Source organism: Chrysemys picta, chromosome 17 (assembly GCF_011386835.1).
Source record: "Chrysemys picta bellii isolate R12L10 chromosome 17, ASM1138683v2, whole genome shotgun sequence".
Classification (NCBI taxonomy): domain Eukaryota; kingdom Metazoa; phylum Chordata; order Testudines; family Emydidae; genus Chrysemys; species Chrysemys picta.
Window position 1 is genome coordinate 4,113,845 of NC_088807.1, and position 24,604 is coordinate 4,138,448.

At 49.0% G+C, this 24,604-nt stretch overlaps 1 protein-coding gene across 1 annotated transcript in view; it reads left to right on the top strand.

The window, feature by feature from the left end:
- TIMM50 (translocase of inner mitochondrial membrane 50) overlaps window positions 1-24,604 on the top strand; it is a 47,158-nt gene that overhangs the window by 6,984 nt on the left and 15,570 nt on the right. Inside the window, exons 3-4 of the mRNA XM_065571169.1 lie at window positions 537-568; window positions 16,571-16,592. Of these exons, the coding sequence (XP_065427241.1) occupies window positions 537-568; window positions 16,571-16,592 (54 nt within the window). The remainder of the gene's footprint in view (window positions 1-536; window positions 569-16,570; window positions 16,593-24,604) is intronic.

A 24,604-nucleotide genomic window follows, 5' to 3' on the forward strand; every position in this document is an offset into this window, starting at 1 on the left:
GGGAAGGAGGTTTGTTGATATCCCAACATAGTACCAAGACTGCTGGTTTTTTTTTTTAAGGGATGTTTGTATTTTAATGGCAATTTTAAAAACGTTTTTCTGGAAACTTAGCATTGATATCTCTGGCACAGAACTGAGACCCATTAGTGAGACAGTCTATACTATTGCAGTCTGTTTATAATCCAGTCTTCTGTTTCCAGAGCTGTCAACATGGAGTCCTTCGTGATCACTACCTTCACGTAATACTCTACTTATTGCACAAAGTCTCACACAAATAGATGGAATAACTGCATCGTTGATTTGCATTGGGTGCTTTTTGATCTGAACAAAGTGGGGAGGCGGGGACATCTTGTGCCACAACTTCTCGGGCTGGGGAAGTTTCTCTGCAGAGATCTGTTTGTTGGCTTGAGGCCTTCAAATTTTTAATGTGCCCGGGTGTACACGTGGGTTCTGGGACCTGTTTGTAACTGTTCATGTTGCACAGTGTTGGCCAATAAAGCGACTGATGTCTTCTTCCTCTTCTGTTTTGCTGGCAGGTAGTAATTCAGTGGACGAGCAAGGGGCTAAGGTAAGGTGCTTTCTGTGTTCTTTGGATTTTGCTCCTTGTGAGACAAGGGAATTGTCGGTAGAACTGCAGTGAACAACCGTGCTGTTTGCTTGTTGAATGCCACAAGAGGGCGGTGTTCCTATTTGAACATGTTCTGCAAGGCCGGTTATGTCTGCACCAGGAATCAATAATGATCTTGCTTGCAGGAACGAATGGTACAAGGTTAGGTGTATGGTTGGGGGTAGGGGAGTGTCAGTTAAATCAGCCGGTTACTCAGACAGTTATCGCTGTTCTCTTAGTAACTGACCAGCGGAACTTTGCTCACTGGCTGTGGTTTGGATTACTTCCTCCTTACCAAGTGAGGAGGAGGCAGGAACGGTTCTCGGCCTAAGCCAGAGAGTCCAGTTTTAAGATAGACAGGCCCCGTGTTGTCGTCTGGGGTTCTGTAAAGAGCATTCTGGAGTAGCTCCCGGTACACCCTTTAAATCCCATTCTTTCAGGGCCGAGTCCTGATAGGCGTCGTCTTCCCAGCAGGGGGCGTGATGGTATTGAAGGAGCTTTGAGGTCTCCGTCAGTGACATTGGCTTCAATTTCAGAATCAGAAAAAAAATTGGTGTGTGGATCCCTGGGGATGTGCGCTACGGGAAGGGATTATGTGCTAGGTAAAGGCAGGGTTTCTTAGTGTTGGGGACAGGCGCTTTGAAATATCCTGGGTATTGGATTTGACCTTGACACTCCATGATGTTGATTTGGGGGTACTGGGCTAATTCAGGGATCTACATTTTTGCTCGACATGCACTGTCCCGACGGGGACGGTGGTCATGGATCAAATAGTTCAGCAGACTTCCCCGCACTGCATTCTAGATTCTCTCATTAGCGCTAATTCTGCTCAGTTGTGGAACGCGAGAAGGGACAGAGCTCCCCAGCTTCGATAGGTCTTGCTCAGTTTTTCATAAGACCTTGCCCCATCTCTCTTGCAGCTGTGTCAGTCGAACTCTTCTGCCAAACAGTCCATCTCCTCGGTACAAATGGAGTTCCTGGGACTCTGTCGTTGCCTCAGGGTGCAGGCGTCTTCGATTGGACAGCCTGTTGCAGTGCTCATCCCACTCCCACTCCAGAGAAGCCAACGTGACTTGAGCCGATCTGCTAGGGGGCCCAGTGGATTGAGTTGGGAGGCTGAAAAAGTTGTCCATTATCTTCCATTGGAATCAATCCATTGGGCCTTAGCAGATCTGCTCAAGTCACGTTGGCTTCTCTGGACACCCATTAACAAACCAGACGGAGCCATATAGGTTTAGGAACACAGACAGCAGCTATTGGAATTGGAAAAGGTTCAGAAAAGGGCAACGGAAATGATTAGGGGTAGGGAACAGCTTCCGTATGAGGAGAGATTGATAAGACTGGGACTTTTCAGCTTGGAAAAGAGACGGCTAAGGGGGGATATCATTGAGGTCTGTAAAATGATGAGTGGTATCGAGAAAGTAGATAAGGAAGTGTTGTTTACTACTTCTCAAAACACAAGAACTAGGGGTCACCAAATGAAATTAGACAGGTTTAAAACAAACAAAAAAGTATTTCTTCACACGACGCACAGTCAACCTGTGGAACTCCTTGCCAGAGGATGTTGTGAAGGCCAAGAGCATAACAGGGTTCAAAAAAGAACTAGATAAGTTCCTGGAGGATAGGTCCATCAGTGGCTATTAGCCAGGATGGGCAGGGATGGTGTCCCTAGCCTCTGTTTGCCAGAAGCTGGGAATGAGCGACAGGGGACGGATCACTTGATCACCTGTTCTGTTCATTCGCTCTGGGGCACCTGGCACTGGCCACTGTCGTAAGACAGGATTCAAGGCTAGATGGACCCTTGGCCTGACCCAGTAGGGCCATTCTTATGTTATGTTCCAGGGGAAGCTGTGGAAGGGTTAACATGGTTCTGTTCGGAGGTCATTCGTTTTTTCTGTAGAACACTGCCATTGAGTGTATTGTGTCTGGGGTAACAGCATATTAGCATCATAGGCTTTTGGACTCTTTTTTTCCTTAGGCTGCTGATCACATACAGCTCCCGCTGATTTAACTGGGATGCCTGGGTGCTCAGCCCTCTGAAAACCAGGCCAATGGTCCAGCAATTAACAGGGGGAAAGACCTGTTAGAGCGCGTCCAGTCCCTGCCTCCCCACCTTGCTGCCTCTCTTCCTGTGGGGCTGAAACTCATGTCATAGGAGCAAATGGGTCTTGAGGTGTTCTGGAAAAGGGGGGCTGCATTCTGAGACAGATGAAATTTCCTCCAGAGATGGCACTTCCCCCCTCTCTCTTGCTCTGTGGGAACTTACAATGGACTCTTCTCTTCCAGTGCAACAGGGAAAACCTGACCTTGAGCAGAGGGCTTGGAAAAGGCAGGCGCGAATGATGACTGGCTTACGTTGCTGTCTGTCAGAGGGTGGTCTTTCCAAGGGAGTATGGCTAAGTGGCCCTTACTTCAAAGGGTCCAGTGGGTGGAATGACTGCTCCATTCCTCTCTGAAAATAGGAGCAGCTGGACCAAATCGGCAGGAGTGTCCTGCCCTTTCTGAGGAAAGAGTGCTGCATTTTCTGTTTTATGTGGGGAGGAAGCTAAGGGACTTCCTGGCTAGGCAAGGATAACGCGTGTGGTTAGAACTGTTGCTACCTTGAAACCCCTTCTTTCGTCTCTCTGGCCAGTGCTTGCCACCTCGTCGGCTTGAACATGTTCCTGTTTGATGCCCGTGTTTTCCCGTGTCCTGAGACTGTAGACAGAAGCTGGGAGAACGTCTGAGCAAAAGTTCCCACAGCTGCATTACGATCTGTATTACAACCCGCACATGCTGCCATGGACATGTGAATGGGCCTTGCTGATGGGGTTGTGGGGCCTCTTCCACAGCCTACCTGTTACCTTCAACACCCCATTGTTCTTTGAAGGGCTGGGAATGGCCAAGTCTTCGAGTGAGCAGTTCTTGTAACGTGTATCTATCTGCACCTCTCATATCCTCCCTTTGATGCTGTTGGGGACAGCTGTAAGAGGGGAGCACTGGGTGAACTGGTGCCTCTCAGGGCTTCTCCCCTGCCCCTGGTGTTTTTAACCATTGAAGGGAAATGTTGTTTTCACGTCTTCCTATGTATTAGCTCTGCTTGCAGCCATGTTTCCTGGACCGGGTGTCCGGACCAAGCTTTCTTTAAACTGGTTCTCTGTGTGCTTTCCCTGGTGTGCTCAGTCTCCTGTTTTAGCCTTGTCCTGCCTTCCATGGTGAAGTGACTGGAAACGGTGTCTCAAAGCAGCCGGTTAACGAGGCTGCAATTCGCTCTAGCCCTTGCTGCTCACTCTTGCATCCCGTTTAGTGTATCTTTGTTCAAATCCATCAGCATTTGTAGGAAGATGAGGGCCCTCGGCTGGCCTTTTCTGTGGAAACTGGGTCCCTGCTCTAAGGATTTGGTAGGAATTTTTCTCCTTTACTGTCCCCTTTGGGAACTGATGCACGTGCCACTGATCCTCTTGAAGCTCACCTTGCAGAGGGGAGTAGATTGCTGGGCTCTCGTGTCTCTGGCTGCTGGAGGGCACTTTGCCCATTGCCTATGTAAAAATCTCTCCTCTTTTAGATCTCTCCTCTGTTATTCAGGTTGTTTTTTGATATGCAGCACGAGCCATGAGCCCAGTTGGGGCATTAAGGTGTGAATTGCTGCTTTGATTTTGCATTGCATATCCTCATGGCGTTCTGTATGGGGGAGAGTGGCTTTCTTTTTTGAAGTGCCTCTTGGCTTCCTGGCTGCCCTTTAAATGCAAGGCTTGTTTGATGTTCAGCCAAAGCTCCGATTCCTCACCTTGTTGTGAAGAGTGGCTAATTGTCATGGGGGGAAGCGCCCCATAATATCCCCCTCTGGTGCAGCTGAGGGCGGCACACTTCCCTGGTATCCTCAGGTGAACGACTTCACCGCCCTGGATGGGAAGTTGGAGCCTCTGTGCTGACAACACACTTCTCTCATGTCCCCGCAAATATCCCTTCTCACCTTGGGTAGGCAGCAGGTCTCGTTGTTGTCGGCACATGCCATCTGCCCGTGTGAGAACCAGCCATGCTAACAAGCCTTTTCCGGTATAACTGGACTCTTTGTAGAGCCCACAGGCTGTTGAAAATCATCCCTGAAATACAAGGAGTCAGTGATCTGAGGGTAATTGTGACAAGATTGTTCCATTCCTACCCCCTCCTTCAACTGCGGGGGGACCGGCTCCTGCGTTTACACGGTACGGGGCACAGGTGCTGCCTGTGCATCTCAGTAAGTGCTCTGCTGGTCCCAGGTGAGACTGATGCTGGATACCTCTCAGGCTATGGGAGGGGCTGCACCGGGCTGTCGTCCTGTTCCCAGAAAATTTCATCTATGCGGTAGGTGAGCGATACTGCTGGGATTATTTCTGTGCTGATCTGCTTGTCCGCTCAGGAATCTGTGCGTGTCCAGTAGACACTTGCTCTTGGGAGGGAAGAGAGAATCTGTGTTCTCCCTCTGCCCACAGGTGCTAGCTCTGTCTAGATTGTTATGTAACAGAGAGGCTACAGAGGCCTTCATCTAGCTAGCTGATCTTTGATGTAACTGCAGACCCGTGGTTCTCATAAGCGCTTCGCGATGTAGTTATCTCGTTGCTTTCCTCTGAGGCAGTAAAAACCCCTTTGGCTTTCTTAATGATCCTGTCTGCTTAAATGTCATATTCATGTGACTTGCCATAATGAGGTGTCTGGCTGGTAGCAGCAGAGCAAATGTGCCTGGTTGGGAGGGCTTGGCACACTTCCCATCTCCTTGAGAGTCCCATGGCATCACGTAATTGTATGGGACTTGTCTGGTCACCTCTCCGTTGACTGGCTGTAAAACGGGGCAGCTTTTGATCTGTCTCTTTTCCCACACACCTCTGCTCACGCTCCCTTTTTTTGGCTTCTAGACTGGGACTCGATCTGTTCGTCACAGTCCAGAGAAAAGCTTCCTCTTTCCCGGGAACTTTAAAACGTAATCTATGGGGGTTGAAAACACCCCAGTCGCTGGTGGCTTCCTTAAAAATCTGGATCACGCCAGCAAAGAACAAAACTGCAGATGGGATGTTAGTCTGGAGCAAAGGAAGGGAATTGGGACCAGATCTTTCCAGCAGATGTCATGAGATGTGCTTGTGGAATAAAGGGATGTGACGTGTGGGGTAGATGAGATATGACTCGAAGGTGCAAATGAGGAAAACAGGGAAAGGCATCCAAAGAATTCAACGGCCTGCTCCCGTTCCCAGGATGTTCTGACTCTTGCGTGAGCATAAATATGCAGGCGGCTATTGCATGCTAAGTAGTATTATTAACCCTGTTTGTTACCGTAATGCCTACGGGCCAGTCAAGATCAGGCGCCGTTTTGCTAGGCATTATACAAGCACAGGACTGTCCTGAAGCTGCTGTTGGAGGTCGTTACAAAAAGTTTTTCTCCTTGAGGCTCTTAAACCACCTACTCCCCCTGAAAATCTTACACACTGTCACTGTGGCTAAGGAATGGTCCTTGATTGTGGAAAGTGGTTACTTAGATTGGAACAGGGACAATCTTTTTGTTCTGAGTTTGTACACGGCTAGAACCGTGGGGTCCTGCTCCATAACTAGGGCTCCTAGGGAGAGGAGAATTAATTCCCTGCAACTGGCCCAACCCGGCTAACCAGGACAGCACCATGCATTCAGGGGTGGTATCTGGGGTCCCCCCTGTAGCTCAGGGAGAGGGTTTAACCCCCTTTCCTGACAGCCTCTGAATGGGCTTTGTACGCTCAGTCTCCCCAAGCTAAGGTCGGGATCATGGATTTTCAGTTGTCTTGCCAGCTTCCCTGTCTAGATAGCACAGTTGAGCTTTCAAACCTCATTGAGCCAATGTGAACTGGTTGAGTGTGGGGCCAGTCCCCCCTGCCCCAAATTAAACTGCTGCCTTGAAGCTTGTTTTTGTTTTAAAATGCCCAGGCTGTCCTGTCAGTTGTAGCTGACACACGGTAGGACCCTAACGTGTTCAGAGTAAATGTTGGCCTGCTCGCCATACAACTCTGGACTTAGAAGGTGAAATGAATTCGGAATGAATGAGTGACCTTCCCCCTCTCCCCGCTAATGGGAGGGTCAGGCTGTTGATTCGTACCCCTCCCGTGCGTGGTACCCATAGAAGAAGCCGCAATGCTGGATTCCTACCCTGAGTCTGTGGCCATCGGGCGATGCTAAATATGCCAGATTTTCGAATGAAGACAATCCGGAGAAGTGAGTGAGTGCAGAGGCTGAAATTGCCGTACAGTTGCGTGTCAGATACGCACCCAACTTGGTAAGAGACTGACTTCATTCAGTCCCCCTGTGGCCCCCGCTGCCGAGTGGATGGTGTCAAGGAGGATGCCAGTGCTGGAAGTACCATGCTGCAGGCACGTCTGATGGGTTTGGCGTTGGAGTGGGCAAGTGATTAGACCGTCCCTGCTTTTGCTCCCTTCTCCTTTGTGGATTTATCCGAGTGGGGAAGTGGTATAGCGAACTCTGCTCATGTTGACTGACAACCAGGAGAGATCTGACTGCAAAAAAAAGTAGTCTTCCTGTCTGCTGGCTGACTAAAAACAATGCATTTAGGAATGGTTAGTGCTGGAAAAACTGCATGAAAGCTCACAAAGTGCCAGGATTATATGGCATTCGGGTCCTCGGTGTATGTCCTTTTATTCCAAACCTGGGCACTGTTGCTGATTTCTTACATATACACCTCTACCCCTATATAACGCTGTCCTTGGGAGCCAAGAAATCTTAACCCAGTTTCACCTATAACGCGTTATATCGAACTTGCTTTGATCCGCTGGAGTGCGCAGCCCCGCCCCCCCGGAGCGCTGCTTTACTGCGTTATATCCGAATTCGTGTTGTATCAGGTCGCGTTATATCGGAGTAGAGGTGTATTAATATGAAACTCGGCCAGTGACATAATATTGCTTCCTGGGGAGATGCAAATCCAAACAGGTTTTTTTATTTAATTGATCAGTAATGGAACCACCTGGAGGTTCTCGAGTAGTTGCATGGTTTTGGTTTGTTGGTCTAATTTGATAATTTTTGTTTTTAATTGAAGTTAAAATTGTATGACATTGCAGTTAAAATGAAGGCTGCCAGTGTACAATGGTTTCTCGTGTCTTTAATTAAAAGAAATTCAAACTATGCTAAATTGATGTCTTGGTCTCTGAAACGCAGGGTGTTGGGGATTAATTCTCTGTCCAGGGTCCCTCATCCTTGTTTCACTCCAGTCTTTTTTTTGAACATAGTCCCAAACTCTGCAAAACACAGCCGGGATTCATAAACTTCCTTGCTTTTAAATGATCAGTCAGTTACGATACGCTGCTCGTTCCTCCCATGGGCTGTTAAAAATAAACTCTTGATCAACAAGCATCTCGCCCTCAATCCTGCATCCGCTCTCTGCAGACACGAGTTCAGGAGCAGTTTCCGCAAAGCCGCCACAGATTTGGGACTCCCTCCTCGATACCGAAGCCTAGATCCGTAGGGAGATTTTCATATGCTGAGGGTGTGTGCGAGATTTCTTTTTGCGGCAAGCTGATCCAGCAGCCCTTGAATTCAAGTGAACTTTTCACCGAAGAATGTCACTTGTTCTGCCGAACAGCCATTCTGGTCCTGCACCTGTGTCAGGACACAATGAAACTTGCCCTTCTCCATTGCCTCCTTGTGTGTGTGTGGCTGGGGCTTGTTCTTTGACTAGTTAAGTTCCTTTTTGTTTGGTGTTGTGGATTCTATAGGGCTTAAACAGCTGGTCCATTATTATAGATGTCTTTTCTTTTTTTTTAAGTAGGCAATTGTTGTTGGCATTGAAAGGGCCTTCTTTCTCTAGTCACCTTTTTCTGCTTGCATGTGGTTAGTGGAGCTTGGGTTGGAAACTGACTTTGATTTGGGTTCTAGCCATCAGTATTGGTACAATTTTCTTTGCCAGTGAAGTTGGCCACAAGAAGACTTGTGTATCGTGGAGGGGGGTCAATGGTGAGCTGTATTGTAATTATAATTAGAGTGAACTTAAGAGAAATCTATAAGGGAGTCCACCTTCCCAAGAGCCTGTTAATTCCTCATTGGGGTATTGCAAGTGGACAAGCAGCAGAGCTGAATGAGAGAAAGGATGGCCCAGTGTTAGGGTGCTAGCCTAGGACTGAGGGACCTGGTTTCAGGTCCCCGTTCTTCCACAGATTTCCTGCGTGACCCCGGGCAAGTCACTTAGCCTCTCAGTGCCTTGGTTCCCTGTCTGCAAAATGGGGATAACAGCACTGACCTACCCACAGGGGTTGTGAGGATAAATACCGTCAATGTGGTGAGGTGCTTAAATACTACAGAGATGAGGTGCTTAGATAGGTGATAGCAAAAGGGACTTCTGGACATTAAACGCCTTTGCTATGCTTTTCCTCCTCGCTCCTTAAGCCCCAAAAACACGTACATGCTTTAGATGTATTTTAATTTGGGATCAGACCCTCAGAATAAAATTTCCACTGTCCAAGCCCTCCACCGCCCTCACCTATGAAAAACCTTATCCATGCTGACTTTAAACCAGATCTGAACCACATTGAAATCTAATTGTAGTCCAGTAGGGTTACAGTGTTGTGTAGGTAGGGTGAAATGCTCTTAGAAGAGCAGTGTGTTTAGCTTGTGTACACACTCTCTCTCTGTCTTCTGAGGGAGGTAAGGGTATCTTAGCTATATAAACTATATTGCCTTGACCACAATATGTTATCCTCCACGAATCTAAAGGTGTTAGTCTAGGTGGTAGCTATATGGTTCTAACTGTTAAATTTGGGGGGGGGGGGGGGGGGGGGTTAGTGCAGCTGGGCCATACACTGTGTTAAATTTAAATTAAATTAATGGAGATATCCTATCTCATAGAACTGGAAGGGACCCTGAAAGGTCATTGAGTCCAGCCCCCTCCCTTCACTAGCAGGACCAAGTACTGATTTTGCCCCTGATCCCTAAGTGGCCCCCTCAAGGATTGAACTCTCAACCCTGGGTTTAGCAGGCCAGTGCTCAAACCACTGAGCTATCCCTCCCATCTGTAAGCTTGTACGGATGTGAGTCATCTAAAACTGGGTGCATTTGTTGGACTGAATCTTTTCTCAGCCAAAAAATGCAGACACGGTGACTACAGAACACTGTGAATTTGTGGCGATTTTGCCAAATTGTTTGTTTTAAAAAAAAAAAAATTCCAAGAAAAAAGCATTTAATTTTGAAAATTTCAAAGCAAAATGTTGTTTTTCCCCAGTTCAAAACAACTTTTTGTTTGGAAACTGACTTTAATATTATTTTGTTAATTGAGCAACTTTTGTCATTTAATCAAAACAACTAAAATTTCATTCAACCCAAAACTTACTTTTTTTTTTTTTTTTACTTTTTGATTCACCAAAAATGTTCTTGGCATTGAAAGGGCCTTCTTTCTCTAGTCACCTTTTTCTGCTTGCATGTGGTTAGTGGAGCTTGGTTGGAAACTGACTTTGATTTGGGTTCTAGCCATCAGTACTGGTACAATTTTCTTTGCCAGTGAAGTTGGCCACAAGAAGACTTGTGTATCAAAAAATGTTGTCTTTCAGTGTGATGTGAAATGATTTTTTTGGATTGCCAGCAAACCAAAAAATCCATCATCTACCCAGCTCTAGTCAAGTTGGTTAATGTGCGACTGGAAAGTGCTCTGATGCTACAGTGATGAATGTGGGATAAAAATAGATCTTGAAGCAAATGCAGTTCCAGACTTAAGTTTCGAGGTAATATTTTGAAAAATGTAATAGTAAAAATAATAATTTTCAAAGAAGATAATCTATGTATGCCTGAAGGGAGTCCCATCGATTTGCTAAATAAGGGATCTGCAGGATTCCTGGTTGACTGATGCATTCTAAAAGTATTTCCTGATAGTGCAGAATAAATTCCTTAGCACTTTTCCTTCCACCATGTGTTTCCAGTTTCTTTTCCTTTTATTGAACTTACACTACAGCCTTCAGTCATCGCTACATATAGTTCTGCGGCAGCGAAGGCATAAAACTGTCCTCCGGACAATAGGTGAGAAGGAATAGCATGAGCTCACAGCACAACAAATTCAGACCCTTATTTTATATAAGGCTGGGGACACTTTATGTGATTTGAATGGGCAGCCTGTTCGTTATTGAAATCTTGGCCGGATACACCTGTAAACTTATCAAGGATCTGATAGGAGGAGGCCTTCAGTAGCGGTAATGGCTGGATGCCGTGCCTTTTACTTAGGGGTTGTTGGCTCACGTCCTGCCCGCTCCATTTGACCTTTCGTTGGTCCTCCTCTTGTGAAGTGAGTTGGTGGATCCTAGTCGTGTTTCTAGTGAACGGGTTTCCACCTTGCAAATGAAGTCACAGCAGAGACTGTGCTGGAGGGAAGCACCTGCCTCATTGTAACTCCAGGTTTCCAGATGTCAAGGCCTCCCCACCCTGGCATATTCCCTAGGTTTCTGAATTCTGTATCTGCAACAGCTGGTCAATGGATGAGGGTGATTCTGGCAAATCTTCATTTTGGCAGAGTGGCACCGAGAGGTGGAAAGCCAGAATTTCAGTGCTACAAAGCAGGAGACTTTTGTGTTTGACCGCTAGTAGAGAGCTCACCTGGCTGCCTGCTTCACTCATCCCTTGGGGGCCCTGTGGGCGTGTATTAACTTGGGTGGAATTTCCTTGGTGGGTGTGTGGGGGAAGTGGGGGGGTGTTTCTGACCTCAGATACATGCTGGCAGCACGCAGTTTGAGCTGTAATCTGTTAGATTGTCCTTTTATTCAGGTTTAAACCATCTCCTTGCCCCAGTAGACCATTATCCAGCCAAGCTTGGGCTTTATCTATTAATACTCAAGAGAATTTTGTGATTCCAGGTGACTTCCGGTTGCTGCCACCTCACTTTAGTACTTGGTACAGTAATTTAAACCTCATGTTCATGGCTCAGGTGACGGTGCTGCAAAGCTCTCTGGGAAATGAACATCGTTTTTTTCTCCTGACAGCTGCTGTGGGGGCCACTTCCTTCCATGGCCCTTGAGAGGGTCAGCTGTCCGTTCTTTTCATCCTCCTGATCTGGACGTGCATTAAACAGGGGAGAGGGATTAGGATGAGAGGGACTTTGTTTCTTTTCAGTGGAATGGCCGATGTAGTGCTCGCATTCACACCAGGGGAATTGCATCCTGAGGGGATGTTGTCTTCACTTAAGCAGTTGTATAAATCCGGTTACTATTTGACCTCTTCGATGTGAGTCTAAATAAAAACGTTTGATTGGATTTGCTCTTTCCTGACTGGTGGGAGGCCAGCCAAAGGCAGCCGGTCAAAATTATCTTATCTCCCTGGTTCTCCCAGCAGTGGGATGTTGGAAATCCAGGGGACGCCCCCCACAAACATTCGTCCTCGTCCCTTTGGGGGTCTGACTCATGGGCGTTTTTGTTTTGTTCCTGCTTCCTTCCCTTCTTCCCCGACCTCTTTCATTCAGTGTTGTCAGCTCTGCACTGTCCACAGCAAGAGACCTCAGAAATGGTTGTTTTGTGAGCCACTTGTTTATAAAATGATCGCATTATCGTGTACAGAGAGAGCACGTGATCGATATCCTCCGTGACATGGAGCGGGTTGGTTAGCAAGTTCTGGGGATCTGTAACGGGGCTCCCGGCGCTGCTGATGGACGTGCAGTCTGGAAGGAAGAGCTCCCAGTTAAAGAAGCGTGTCAGACTTGCTTTCTTCTGCCACCCAGTTCTCACTTGTTGGGTTACTTTCTGAACGCGCTGCTTTCTCAGGCTCCTTTCCTCGTTAGGTGGCACTGTGGAGTTAACAGCAGCCGGTCGGCCCTTGCCGAGCTTTCTGTGGGAATGAACTCTGCTAGCAGTTGAGGCTGAGGTCGGAGGTACCCTTTCCATTCTCTTGCCGTCTTGGACAGTTTCAAATGGGGATTAAACAGGCTCAGTTAGGCCTTTGCCTATGCTATCCATATCTTGAACTGGTTTTCCAGCTACTCTTAACTGAGGTATGTTTTCTGAAGTGAGATACGGTCACACAGCCTCCTCCGAAAAGCCTGGCCACTGGACCTCAGCCGCCTCCTCTTTCAGCAGCACACTCACTTCACGCACACACGTGCTCTATGATTAAAGAGCGGTGCAGTTATTTGGGGGGTTTACGGTGCCGCCTGGCCTGGGGTTGCTCTTATCCTAGACTGAGATGCCATTTAGAAGCAGAAATGCTTAGGGAGGACCACCCTGCTGACTAGCCTAGAGATGCATTAGTAGGACTCAGCAGGAGTAGTGTGAAGAAGAAAGAAGAAGAAGAAATCTCACTGTCCCGCATTTAACATCCTGCCACAGGATTACCTGCCCAGTGGGGAATTGTACCCTTTGCTTGCTGTACAGGTTTCCCACCTCTCCCTGTTACGGGCATATCTGGGCCAGGGCGCCAGCAGGAGACAGCTTGACACCATATCCTTGTAGCTGGACCAGAGGACAGTGCGGGTGGGGAGATGGAATTCACAACCCGGTAGCCACCATCCCTTTCATCCTGGCAGCCGGGTGACCTGCAACCCCTGAAACTGGTCCTAGCAATGGTTGGCTGGATAGGTGTGTGCAGTTGGAGAGATGGCGCTGATTCAGAAAGAGCACCGGGTAGACATGTAGATGCCTAGTTACTCTCTCAGGAGTAAGGGCGGGAAAGGGAACGGACCTTCCATTCATTAGTGTGTGACGCTCGGGAGATTATGGGGGGGGCCATCTGAAAACACAGAGCCCAGCCACTGAACAGGAGATAGCAGACTTTATTTTTGAGTAGCAGCAGCAGCTCCTTTTGGAAAACTGCCTCTGTGTGTGTGCTGTTGCGGGGGAGAGCGTACCACAGCTTCCTTCTGCCAGCAAAGTCTGTCTAGGCCGGCTGGGTTCGGTTCTGGTGACTGACTGGCCAGTGCTGCCCAGAAGAGTAAATATACTGTCAGCTACAAAAGAAACCCATCGGTGTGATGTGACTAGGGTTAGAAGCGGAACAGCCGAGCTTCTGGCCCACAGCAGGCGGCAAGGAAACAGCTTGAGAATGATGAGAGCGTCTTGTGACTTTCTCAAGTGCCGAGCTCTGTAAAATATACTCCGCGTTCTACAAAACACAGAACGTGACAGTCCCGACACCCGAGAGCTCATAATCCGATTCGGGCAACAGAGGAAGTGTTAAAGGGTTGATTCCCTTCAACCTTAAGGCTGGAGCAGCTTTGGAGGCATTTGCACGCCTCTTCCCCTTCTTGGTCTGGACCCTAGCACACAACTTAGGTAATTGGACCCTGGACACTGGCTGGGTCATTTGGCCAGCAAATCCTCGCCTGATTGCATTCTGTAAACACAACTACAGGGCCATGCAGTCTAATATGCAGAGGGGATATTTCACCTCCAACTCCCGGAAGGTACAAGAACTCCTGCCCGGTGGGGGCAAGCTTACCTATGGTGGGGGGCGGGGGTCCAGTTGCTCAATGCAGGCATAAGCAACTAGCCTGATGGATGTCACATTAGCCTCAGTGGAAAACAGACAGTTAAAGACGGGCCTAGGGTCCTTGGAACTTTATCTAGGGATCGTCTCCAGACAAGAGCCTGGGTAGCAACTGCCCTTTTCTTATAATACCAAGCACCTCTTATTCATCCAAGTGCATTATTATCATTCTTTGCATTGCAGTAATGTCTAGAGGCGCCCTCTCCCCCAGCAATGAGCAAGACTGCCTTGTGCCAGGCGCTGTGCAGATACAACAGCAAGATTGTCCCTGCCACCCAAAAGACTGTACAATCGAAATGCATTGATTGATTGGGTTCACAACCTGTGTATCCTCTACAGCAGGGGTGGGCAAACTACGGCCCATGGGACCCATCCAGCCCACCAGCCAAGTTAATCCGGCCCCTGAGCTCCCACTGGAGAACGGGGTCTGGGGCTTGCCCTGCTCCCGTGCTCCAGCTGGGAAGTGGGATCGGGGTCGCTCCGCGTGTACGTGCCGCGGCTTTGTGCAGCTCGTGGAAGCAGCAGCATGTCTGCCCTCCAGCGCCTACGCGTAGGGGCAGCCAGGGGGCTCATTGGCCGAGAACTGCGGCCAATGGGAGCTGCAGGGGCGGTGCCTGCGGACAGGGCAGCGTGCAGAGCTGCCTGGCTGCGCCTCCGCCTAGGAGCCGGAGGGGGGGGACATGCTGCTACTTCCGGGAGCTGCTTGAAGTAAGCCTACACCGCTGAGCCCCTCCCATGCCCCAACCCCCTGCTCCAGCCCTGATCCCCCTCCTGCCCTCCGAACCCCTCGATCCCAGCCCGGAGCACCCTCCTGCACCCCAAACCCCTCATCCTGAGTCCCACCTCAGAGCCTGCACACCCAGCCATAGCCCTCCCCTCCTGTGCCCCAGCCTGGAGCCCCCTCCCGCACCCTGAACCCCTCATTTCTGGCCCCACCCAGAGACCGCACCCCCAGCCAGTGCTCTCACCCTTTCCGGTACCCAAACCCCAATTTCATGGGCATTCATAGCCTGCCATACAATTTCCATACCCAGATGTGGCCCTCGGACCAAAAAGTTTGCCTACCCCTGCTCTACAATGAGCCAGGGTTCAGAGGTGGTGATATCTGAACTCGTTTGCATCTCCTCAAACCTAGCCTGACCAACCCAGAAATTGGACCAAATTGTAGAACGTGAAAACAGAACGGTTACAGTGATTAGTTCAAACACACATTGATCAAGTAGAAGTGTGATAAACCTCTCAAATCTCTCCATCCTCATCAACGTTGATCAGTTGTCACACTGGCCTTCCTGCTGGGCAGTAAATGAAGGCACCTCAGGAAACACCTCCCCCCCCCCCCAATTTCTTCTCCAGCTTTCTGTTTGTATTACTACTATAGAGCCGCTTAGAGCAACTTTGAAAGTCCTTCTGCCTTCCTAATGAATTCTAATGATGAACTGCTTTTCCTGTCTCTTGGGAACATCACCAGATAAGGATTTTGTATGTAACTGTATTTTAGCTAATTTCCCCCCTAAAGATATGCCCTTCTTTGTAAAAGAACTGTGATGATTCAGACAGCTTTGACGTTTCATGTAGTAAAGGAACATTTATTACTTGCAGCCTGTAGGCACTACCATAATACAATTGAGATCAGGACCCTGTTGTGCTGGGCACGGTATAGACGCGGTTACAGTCGCTTGTGCCCAAAGAGCTTCCAGTCGACATAGACGAAGGGCGGGAGTGGCTTATATTCCTGACTTAACAGATGTGGGAATTGAGATGCAGAGAGGTTGTGACCTACCCAAAGTCTGTGGCAGAGCCAGGATTTGAACCCAGGTGACCTGCATCGCTCCCATGAAGACGGCTCTTCCTCTACCCCAGTGGAGTTCAAAGTCAAAGTTCCCCTGAGCGACGGGCGCATCGGGTTGACGCAGTCTAGGCACGTCAGTTTCAGTGGAGTTGGTCAGGGCGTAAATAAGAATGGGATTTGTTCCTGTATTTTTTTTCTCTGTCATCAGATATTCAGTTTTCTGTCCTTGCCTGTTACGGTTTCAGCTGTTCTTAGCAAAGGGTCATGGGATCTGCAATATTCCTTATAGCCATTGTGATATGTTGCATTGAATCATCTTGTTGCAATAAACATGCTGCTCGTATATGAAACCTGCCAACAGTTAAGGCCTTCCTGGTTGTCAGACATCTCAGCTTGGTCCTCTTGTCTTAGACAAAAAGCTGATGTAATTAACTGATGTCAGGAGGTTTCATCCCCTCCCCCAGCCCCGAGGGATCAGGTCCAGTTGGCCTTGCCTGAGTGCAGTGCCTGCCGTGGGTACAAGTCCTCCGAGTTGAACATGCTATCAATGCTAGCGTTTGGGTAAGGGGGAGAGGGCTGGCAGCTGCACCCCAGCCAACAGATGTATCTGAATATTCATATGTTTAGAGATTAATCTTTCTCTTAATTAGGCAAATGACTGTGAGGGTGTCTCTAGCCATGCTGTGTAATGTAGTGGAGTCAGGAAAAGAATAACCAGCCACATCTCTTTTCTTTCCCTACAGATCCCAGACGAATTTGATAATGGTGAGTAAAGCCCCAAACCTGGTTCTAAGTTGGCTCAGTGCTTTGGGCCGCTTCCTCCCCGTGTGCCCTTGGCAGACAGACATGGCAGAGGAGCTGGTGGAGGGGTGTGTGTGGGGCGGGGGGAAATACATGTCGCTCCTGCAAATGTGAGCTCGGTAGCGCAGATGGCACTCTTGATAAACAGGGCAACTCACTGGTCATTGGGAAGTCCGTGTGAGATGGAACAGAAAGGCCCTTCTGCTTCAGGTTGGAAAGATGGCCAGTTTTAAAAGCCGAGAGAGCTGGCAGGTGCAGGGAGAGAGACATTTGCCCTTTGTTTTCTTTACTCATCCAGCGCTATCCGCCTGTGGCAGCTGCCCTCAAGGAGACTTCTCAGACTTGGCTGCGCTACCTGCCTTCCCAAAGCCTCCCACTCTCCCCAAGCAGGAAAGCGACTCGCTTTGGATAAACACGTTTGTGTTTGGGCTTCTGAATTCTGCGCCGCGCGAGCTGGGTTTTTACTCGGTGCCTAGCACTGTGCTAAGAGATGGATGTTTGTGCCGGTGGGGTGCTCTTGGATTTGCCGGTAGATACCGCGTTTAAACTCTTCTCCTAGACAGAGAAGCACATCTGGGCTCGATGCTTCTTAGTGCTGTTGTTCATGAATGATGAAAGTAAGGGACTCTACAGTAACCTGTCTGGGGAGTGGGACTGGCTGCGAAATGGCTCTGGACTCAGTGAATCCATTGGGAAGTTGGCTTAAAGTACCGGATCAAACTGAGAGTGCCGAACTTCAGTTTCCCAGTTTCTCTCCCTTCTTCCTTCCTGAAAACATGGTGCCATCTTCTGTTGTGGGCTGTGTTCTGGAGGGCATATGATGATTCCCCTTTAATCCCCTGGAAGACATGTAGTTGTTCCCATTGTATGGATGGATAAACCAAACCACAGAGTTGTTGTGTGACTGGCGCAAGCCTGACACTGATTCACTGTAGCAGTAGTTTTCCTAATCCCCTGCTCTAGCCACTAGCCCACACTTCCGGCAGCGGGGATGGAAACAAAGAACTCCCACTGGAGCCTTCAAAGCGAGGTGATGGAGAGCAAAGGGTGAAAACAGTCCGTGGTGAGGGCTTCGGTCAACTGGGACGCGAAACTATTTCCTGTGGACTACTTTTGTCATCTGCACGTGGATTTCTTATGGAAAACGTTTCCTTGTGAAGGATGTAGGGATGTTTTTTCCAATGGAAGGGTCTGGTCCAACAAGGTTTATGACCACAAATGAGTACGTGCACACCCCAGAGGGTTTGGCAGTCTATAGTCAGTACTGTGTGACAGACCCAGATCTGTGGGGTACAGGAGTCAGGTAGAGGGCAAATATACTGGTCACTGGATGAGTAGTTTTCTGTTCCCTGAGTGACCAGAGCAGGGGCTGCACTAGAGTAATCAGGAACCTGCTAGAACCAGTTAAGGCAGGCTAATTAGGACACCTGGAGCCAATTAAGAAGAAGCTGCTAGAATCAATTAAGGCAGGCTAATCAGGGCACCTGGGTTTTAAAAGGAGCTCACTTCAGTTTGTGGTGCGAGTGTGAGGAGCGGGGAGCAAGAGGTGCAAGGAGCTGAGCGCGGGTGTGCTGCTGGAGGACTGAGGAGCACAAGCGTTATCAGACGCCAGGAGGAAGGTCCTGTGGTGAGAATAAGGAAGGTGTTTGGAGGAGGCCATGGGGAAGTAGCCCAGGGAGTTGTAACTGTCATGCAGCTGTTACAGGAGGCACTATAGACAGCTGCAGTCCATAGGGCCCTGGGCTGGAACCCAGAGTAGAGGGTGGGCCCGGGTTCCCCCCAAACCTCCCAATTGGCCTGGACTGTGGGCTCTTCCAGTGGGGAGCTGAGAATGAGCCAGGAGCCCTCCTGACTGCAGAAGATCAGCTCGATATTCGCTCAGGTCTCCATTGCACAGGGCCCGCTCAACGGCCAGCTGCAAACAAATCCGCATTGTGGGATCATACGAAGAGGCCCGGATGCCTCAAAGGCCAGGATGACGATGTCTATCGGTAAAGCTCTCACCATTTTTTAACATCTGAAATTCACTAGCAAAGATCACGTAAAACTCCCACCTGAACTCTCTGCTAATCTGAGGCATACGGTGATCTATAACCCAGGCACAATTTCCCACCCACCAAAGAATGAACGGTTTGACCCCTTGAACCTCCACAAATTAAACGCTCAGAAATGCCAGCCAGTGCTTTTTAGGAAGCTTATAAGAGGTCCATCTTCATGGGACCAAAAATCCTCAACAGAGACGTGTTCAGCATTCGTCTTTTTCTTTTAGATGTATATTTGAACTCGGTAACCTACTAACTTAATAGAACCACCCCAGAATCCACCAATCAAGGTGTTAGTTCCAATATTTGTGTCCGGTTGTGCCCAAGAATGGGCCAGGAGTTTTCCAAACCTGAAGGGGGAGGTGTGCTCCCTGCTGTTCAGAGTGATCCGTAAACCAAATGATCATATGGGCTCCAAAATCAGTCACTTGTAATCTCACCCCACCTTCCCTGCCACTGCCATTGTGGAATGGGAGTACCATTTTGAAACCATGGAAAAGGGCTGGGCTGGGAGATTGTAGCAGTGTCAGAAATTCTGGCCTTAGAATCCGGGAAATCTGCGTCGTCTTGTTCATCCCTTTCTTTCACGGGCATGGGGAGAACAGGACTGCTTGCATTGCCCATGACGTGCTGATAACTTGATGCAGAGCGGCAGGTGCTAAGTGACTATAATCAAATCTCATGCTTTAGGGCTTCAGCCGCTTACCTGCAGCGGAGTCGGGAAGGAATTTGTTCACCAGTGCACAGTTTTTCTTGGATGCAGAGGGTGTTTTTCACCTTCCTCTGGAGATCAGAGACTGGTCATTGCTGGGATGTGCTGGACCATGCTCTGAGGTCATGCAGAGAATCCTCTCTTAGCTGCCTGGCTGGTGCTTCTCATTCTCCTGCTCAGGGTCAAACTGTTTGCCAGATTCGGGGTCAGGAAGGAATTCCCCCCCCCCCCCCCCAGATCAGATTGGGAGGGACTTTGGGGTTATTGATTGGGCTCTGGCTGGGATCATCTGGGCCTGCTTCACCTAATCAATTCCCTGCCACTGCAGAAGCGCTCCGTTCAAACCTCGGCCGGTCGGTTGGAAAGTTGCCTTTCCGATCAGGTTTACAGATATCTTCCCCCCTCCGCCCCCCCACGTTGAGTCTGTGTTTTGCTACTACTTCCAACGCTACATTCAGGGCAGTTTTCACACCCCACTTGGTTATACAAGCTATGGAATTATTTCACTGTGGTATTGTTGGAAACCCATCTGGTAAAATCCCAGCCCGACCGAGGATTTAAACTCTTTACTTCGGCTGCCTGGAAGCACAAATGTCTTTAACACTTTTTGGATTTAGGTGGCAGAGAAATGTGGGAGGAGAGCAGCTCGGTAGATGGAAAGCTGGATTATAAATATGTTAATTCTTTAATGTGTTTAAGCTGGATAGTGAGTGAGCAGTAATAAGCGTAACATGCTCAACTCCCCCTAGGGGGAAAAAAAATCAAGAAATAAAGTTACTTTACAATTCTAATCAGCTGAGTGAAAGGGCCAGTGTTTGAGTTGCTTCTCTAGAGCAGATGTACGGGTGCATAAACAGCGTGTGTGAGTCTCTTGTCGAGGGCAGAAGGTCAGGCAGGACTTGTGCTGGGATGGGAGGGTTAACAATTCTCCCGTCCCTACCCATCCCTGGGCATCACTGTGCGGGGAGCGGAGTGGGAAACTGATGTGACATTGAATGAAGGGGAGGGGGGAATGTGGCGCTGTAGTATGTCTGTCCCCAAGGGCCGGGAGCCATAGGCTTTCCAGATGCCGCCCTTCTTCGCCTGTTCCACTTGATGAGCAAAGAGCAGGGGCAGATTTCAGGAGAGAGAGCCCCAAGGGGGTCAGAGGGGTGGGGAAAGGTCAGGCTCTGACAGCATCCTGTCGCAGCGCGGTCTCTCATACCTTCGTCCCGTCCAGCGTGCCTTCGCTTGCTTAAGATCGTTCTACAGCTGCTCGCTCATCTGTTCCATGGATTGGCGTGCTGAAGGAGCCGTAGACTCCCCCTCCACCAGGCTCTGACCCCCCAAATTCACCTAGGCCCCAGCTCTCTACCGCCCATACTTCCTACTAGGCAAAGCTTTCCATATCTCCCTGATAAAGCCCACATGTTTCTGGATTTTCTTCCTACAGTGTGTTGACTATTCTGAATACCTGCATCAACACAATGCCATTGGGTAGACCTATTTAGGTTGGAGCACACCTCTCAATCATGCAGGCTGACTGTTCCTTTGACGTTTGCAGCGTGTCGGTCCCAGGATATTAGCGAGACAAGGTGGGCGAGGTAATACCTTTTATTGAACCAACTTCTGTTGGTGAAAGAGCGAACTCTGTGTAAACTCGAAAGCTTGTCTCTTTCACCAGCAGAAGTTGGTCCAATCAAACAGTGGTTTTCAACCTGCGCTCTGCAGACTAAGATTTCCAAAGGGGTCCGCACCTCCATTTGAAATTTTTTAGGGGTCCTCAAATGAAAAAAAATTGAAAACCACTTCAATGAAAGATGCTACTTCACCCACCTTGTCTGTTCGTTTCACAGCATTTAGGAGCATAGTCCTACCAGACGACAAAGATCTGCCAGATTGTGGAGTGGGGGTGTGCGAGAGAAGGGGGGTTACGGCCTTTATTCCGATCCCAATAATGCAGAATCTTAGTGAGAACGTTTCAAGCATACGTCCTGCTTCGTCCTACAGTTTGTAAGGGAAAATAGCAAAGCGGTGGGGGAGGGGGAGGCTGACTTTCAGAGGTGTTGTGCTCCCACTGAGTTGAACCGGGGTGCTCAGCAAATCAGACCCTTTGTTACTTTTGCCCCCTCCCTAAAGGAGCCTGGAAAACAGAGGCAGATGGAACTTTGCTGAACACTTTCAAAGGCAGAAGGTCCGGCGAGCGGAACACTTTCAGATCAAACACGTACAGAAACACACGGAGGAGGCAGGGCCTGGGCTTTGTCTGCCCGCGGACCCCTGAGAGCGAGTGAGCTGGGATAGGAAGCGCTTTTCACCTGCTCCGTTCAGCAGGCCTGGCATATGCTCCATCCAGATTAAAAGCCATTTTTCAGTCAGTGGCCCATTGTCCGACATAATAGAAGACTCCCCCTCCCCCTTTTCCTCTCTCCAAATCTCTGGCTAATTCTCCGAGCTCTTCCTTTTAGATTTAAAGATGAACGGGTTGGGGTTAACATAATTGTTTAACCACCATGCGCCAGCCATCATGTGACCTAGAATAATCTGTCAAGACACTGCAGACCTTTTCTTCACCTCCCCTGTGTTTAAAACAATGGGTACCTACTCCCCTGTAGACATGTGGCAGATAACTTTCCACTATAGAGCTGAGCGCCCTCTCCCCAAAGCTATTATGTGTTCTTGGTTTTCCTGAGGTCATGCTAAACACTTAGCTCTTCTATAGTGCTTTTCAGCTGTAGGCTGCAAAACTATTGTCCTCCCTGTGTTACAGAGGGGAAAGCCGGGCATGGAGAATGTTGTGTGTTAGTTTCAGACCTGGAAACTGGTCAGTTTCTGAGCTCTGGTCAGTTTCAAACCTGGAACTAGAACCCAGGTGTCCTGTCTCCCAGCTGTCTCCCCTGCATGCTAGAATTTTCAAAAGGGTGACGTTCGCTTCAAAGAAATATTAATTGGTGTTGCAGGTCTGTAATATTCTGCATGGGAGGGAAGGGGACAATTGGACACAGTCCAAGTTTAAAACATGATCCCAGGCCAGTAGACGGTAAACTGCAAATGAGACTTGGGTTTAAAACAATATCTTTTTCCCCCCTGGTTTAACTTTTCCAGGGTGTGTGTTTTGTTTTTTAAAGTGTTGCATCTGACAGTCAAAGTCCAACACAGCCTTGGCCGTGGTCAGATTCCCCTGTATGGTCCTGCAATTGACACCTGAATCCCGCTCTCAACGGCCCCATCATCATCCGCCCCAGCTGCTCGGTCTGCATTATCATAACAATTGCCCGCAAATTATGTCCCATTCAGTGCGCCTGCCTTTGATTGATTAACTTACAGTTTCTGTTTGAATAACCCTGGCCGCTAAGATGGTAAAGCTGTAATCTCAGAGGGATAGTTAACAGCGATGGTGTGGGGACTGCGGACTCAGTCACACGCTCTCTACAGCCTGACCCCTGCTTATGGGAACATCTGAAGAGACAGGAGGCCAGTAATTGAAAAATCCATTCCTTGTGTGCGTTGGGAGGGGCGGAGGATGCTTCTGCCTATGCAAGAACTGCATCAGATGGTCCGGATTGCCAGACAGCAGCCCACACTTCATCTGCTAGCATGGCGGAGGATTGGAAACACACTGTTGTATATTTTTGTTCCTGCACCACTGAGTGTTTTCCCTAGACTTCTGCTTTCTAGACACAGCCTCAGTGCCCCCAAAAGAAGTGCTGTCATTGGCATCTCATTTAGGGCAGCCTCCCTCCCTTTTAAAGGTATGGGCTGAGATTTTCAACCGTGGCGAGTGATTTTGGGTGTCTCGGTGGTGGTGTTTTTTTTGAGTATCCAGCTTGACCCCTTAAAGAGAAGGGGCCTGATTTTTAGAAGGCTGCTGCTCCTTGTTTTCTGAGAATCCCCTTTAGTGCCTCAAGTTTGGGGCCTCCCCAAAATCTCTAGACACTTGAGTAGTTTGGCCCTGATTGGCAGCTAAAAACTATGTTCTTATACTGTTGTGCATATACCTTCCTTTCCCCTCCCCTCCTTTCACTCTCTGTTCATCCCTAAATTATGTTTGCCAGTTAAAGAATGAAATAGTTTGGGGTAACTTGCCCCCACCTCTCACTGATGCAACAGAAGACCTGTATATTTTCACGCATAAATTGCCACGAAAATTTTGCCAGTCTAGTTTCCAGTTCTATTTGCTGTCACCTGCCTCCCCCACCCACTGAATTTACCTTCCAACCCTCTTTTTGGTGATGATGGAAAACTATCTTCTGCCTCAAAACAAATGGCTGCTTGGGGCACCGTTGTGCCGGGCGCTGCACAGATCAACTGAGATCAGGGCCCCCGTTGTGCCGGGCGCTGCACAGATCAACTGAGATCAGGGCCCCCGTTTTGCCGGGCGCTGCACAGATCGACTGATATCAGAGCCCCCGTTGTGCCGGGCGCTGCACAGGCCCAGAGTAGTAACCACCACTCGTTGGGGGTGGTTTAATTGTGCCAATGGGATAGAGCAGCTACATGGGAGACCGTACAGCTGTGCCACTAGCCTTGGAGACAGACCCTGCCCCAAAGAGCGTACAGTCTAGACACGGGGTGGGCTGGAAAATAGAGGCATAGAGAGGAGAAGGGACTTGTCTCTGGTCAGAGAGCAGGTTGGTGTTAGAGCTGGGAATAGAACCCAGGTGTCCTGAACGCCGAATCCGCAACCCTGTCCAGAAAATGCTACCTCCCATGCTGGCTGGCCTGGGGAAGAGGTGAGTAGACTGGCAAGGCTGGCTCACATGAATAGGCTCCTACATGAGGATGTTGGTACTTAATTAATCAGACCCTTTGCTGCAGTAAATTCTTACAGCGTCACCAGTTTTGGGGCTGGTTTTCTTGTGCAGAGTCTCCTTGGTGGAAGTATACTTGGAAGAGTTTGTGTCCCGAAAAGGATCCGCGGCTAATGAAATGCTAAATTCTATCTTGTACCTGCCTCTCTGGGTATTTTATGTGTTGCCATCATCAATGAGCAAAGCATGTTTGTGAGGGAAAGGAGCAGTAACCCTATTTTGCAGGTGGGAAACTGAGGCCCGCTGATGAAGTGACTTGGGCAAGATCTCCCAGGAAATCTGCAGGGAGCTAGAAACTGAACCTCAGCTCTAATGCCCCAAGCATCCTCCCTCCCGCCTCGCCTATTTGCATACGGTCCTTTCAGGATCCCTAGCGAGGCCGAGATTCGTTTCACTGCTAGCTGCAATGTGTGGCGGGAAGACTTTCCCCAC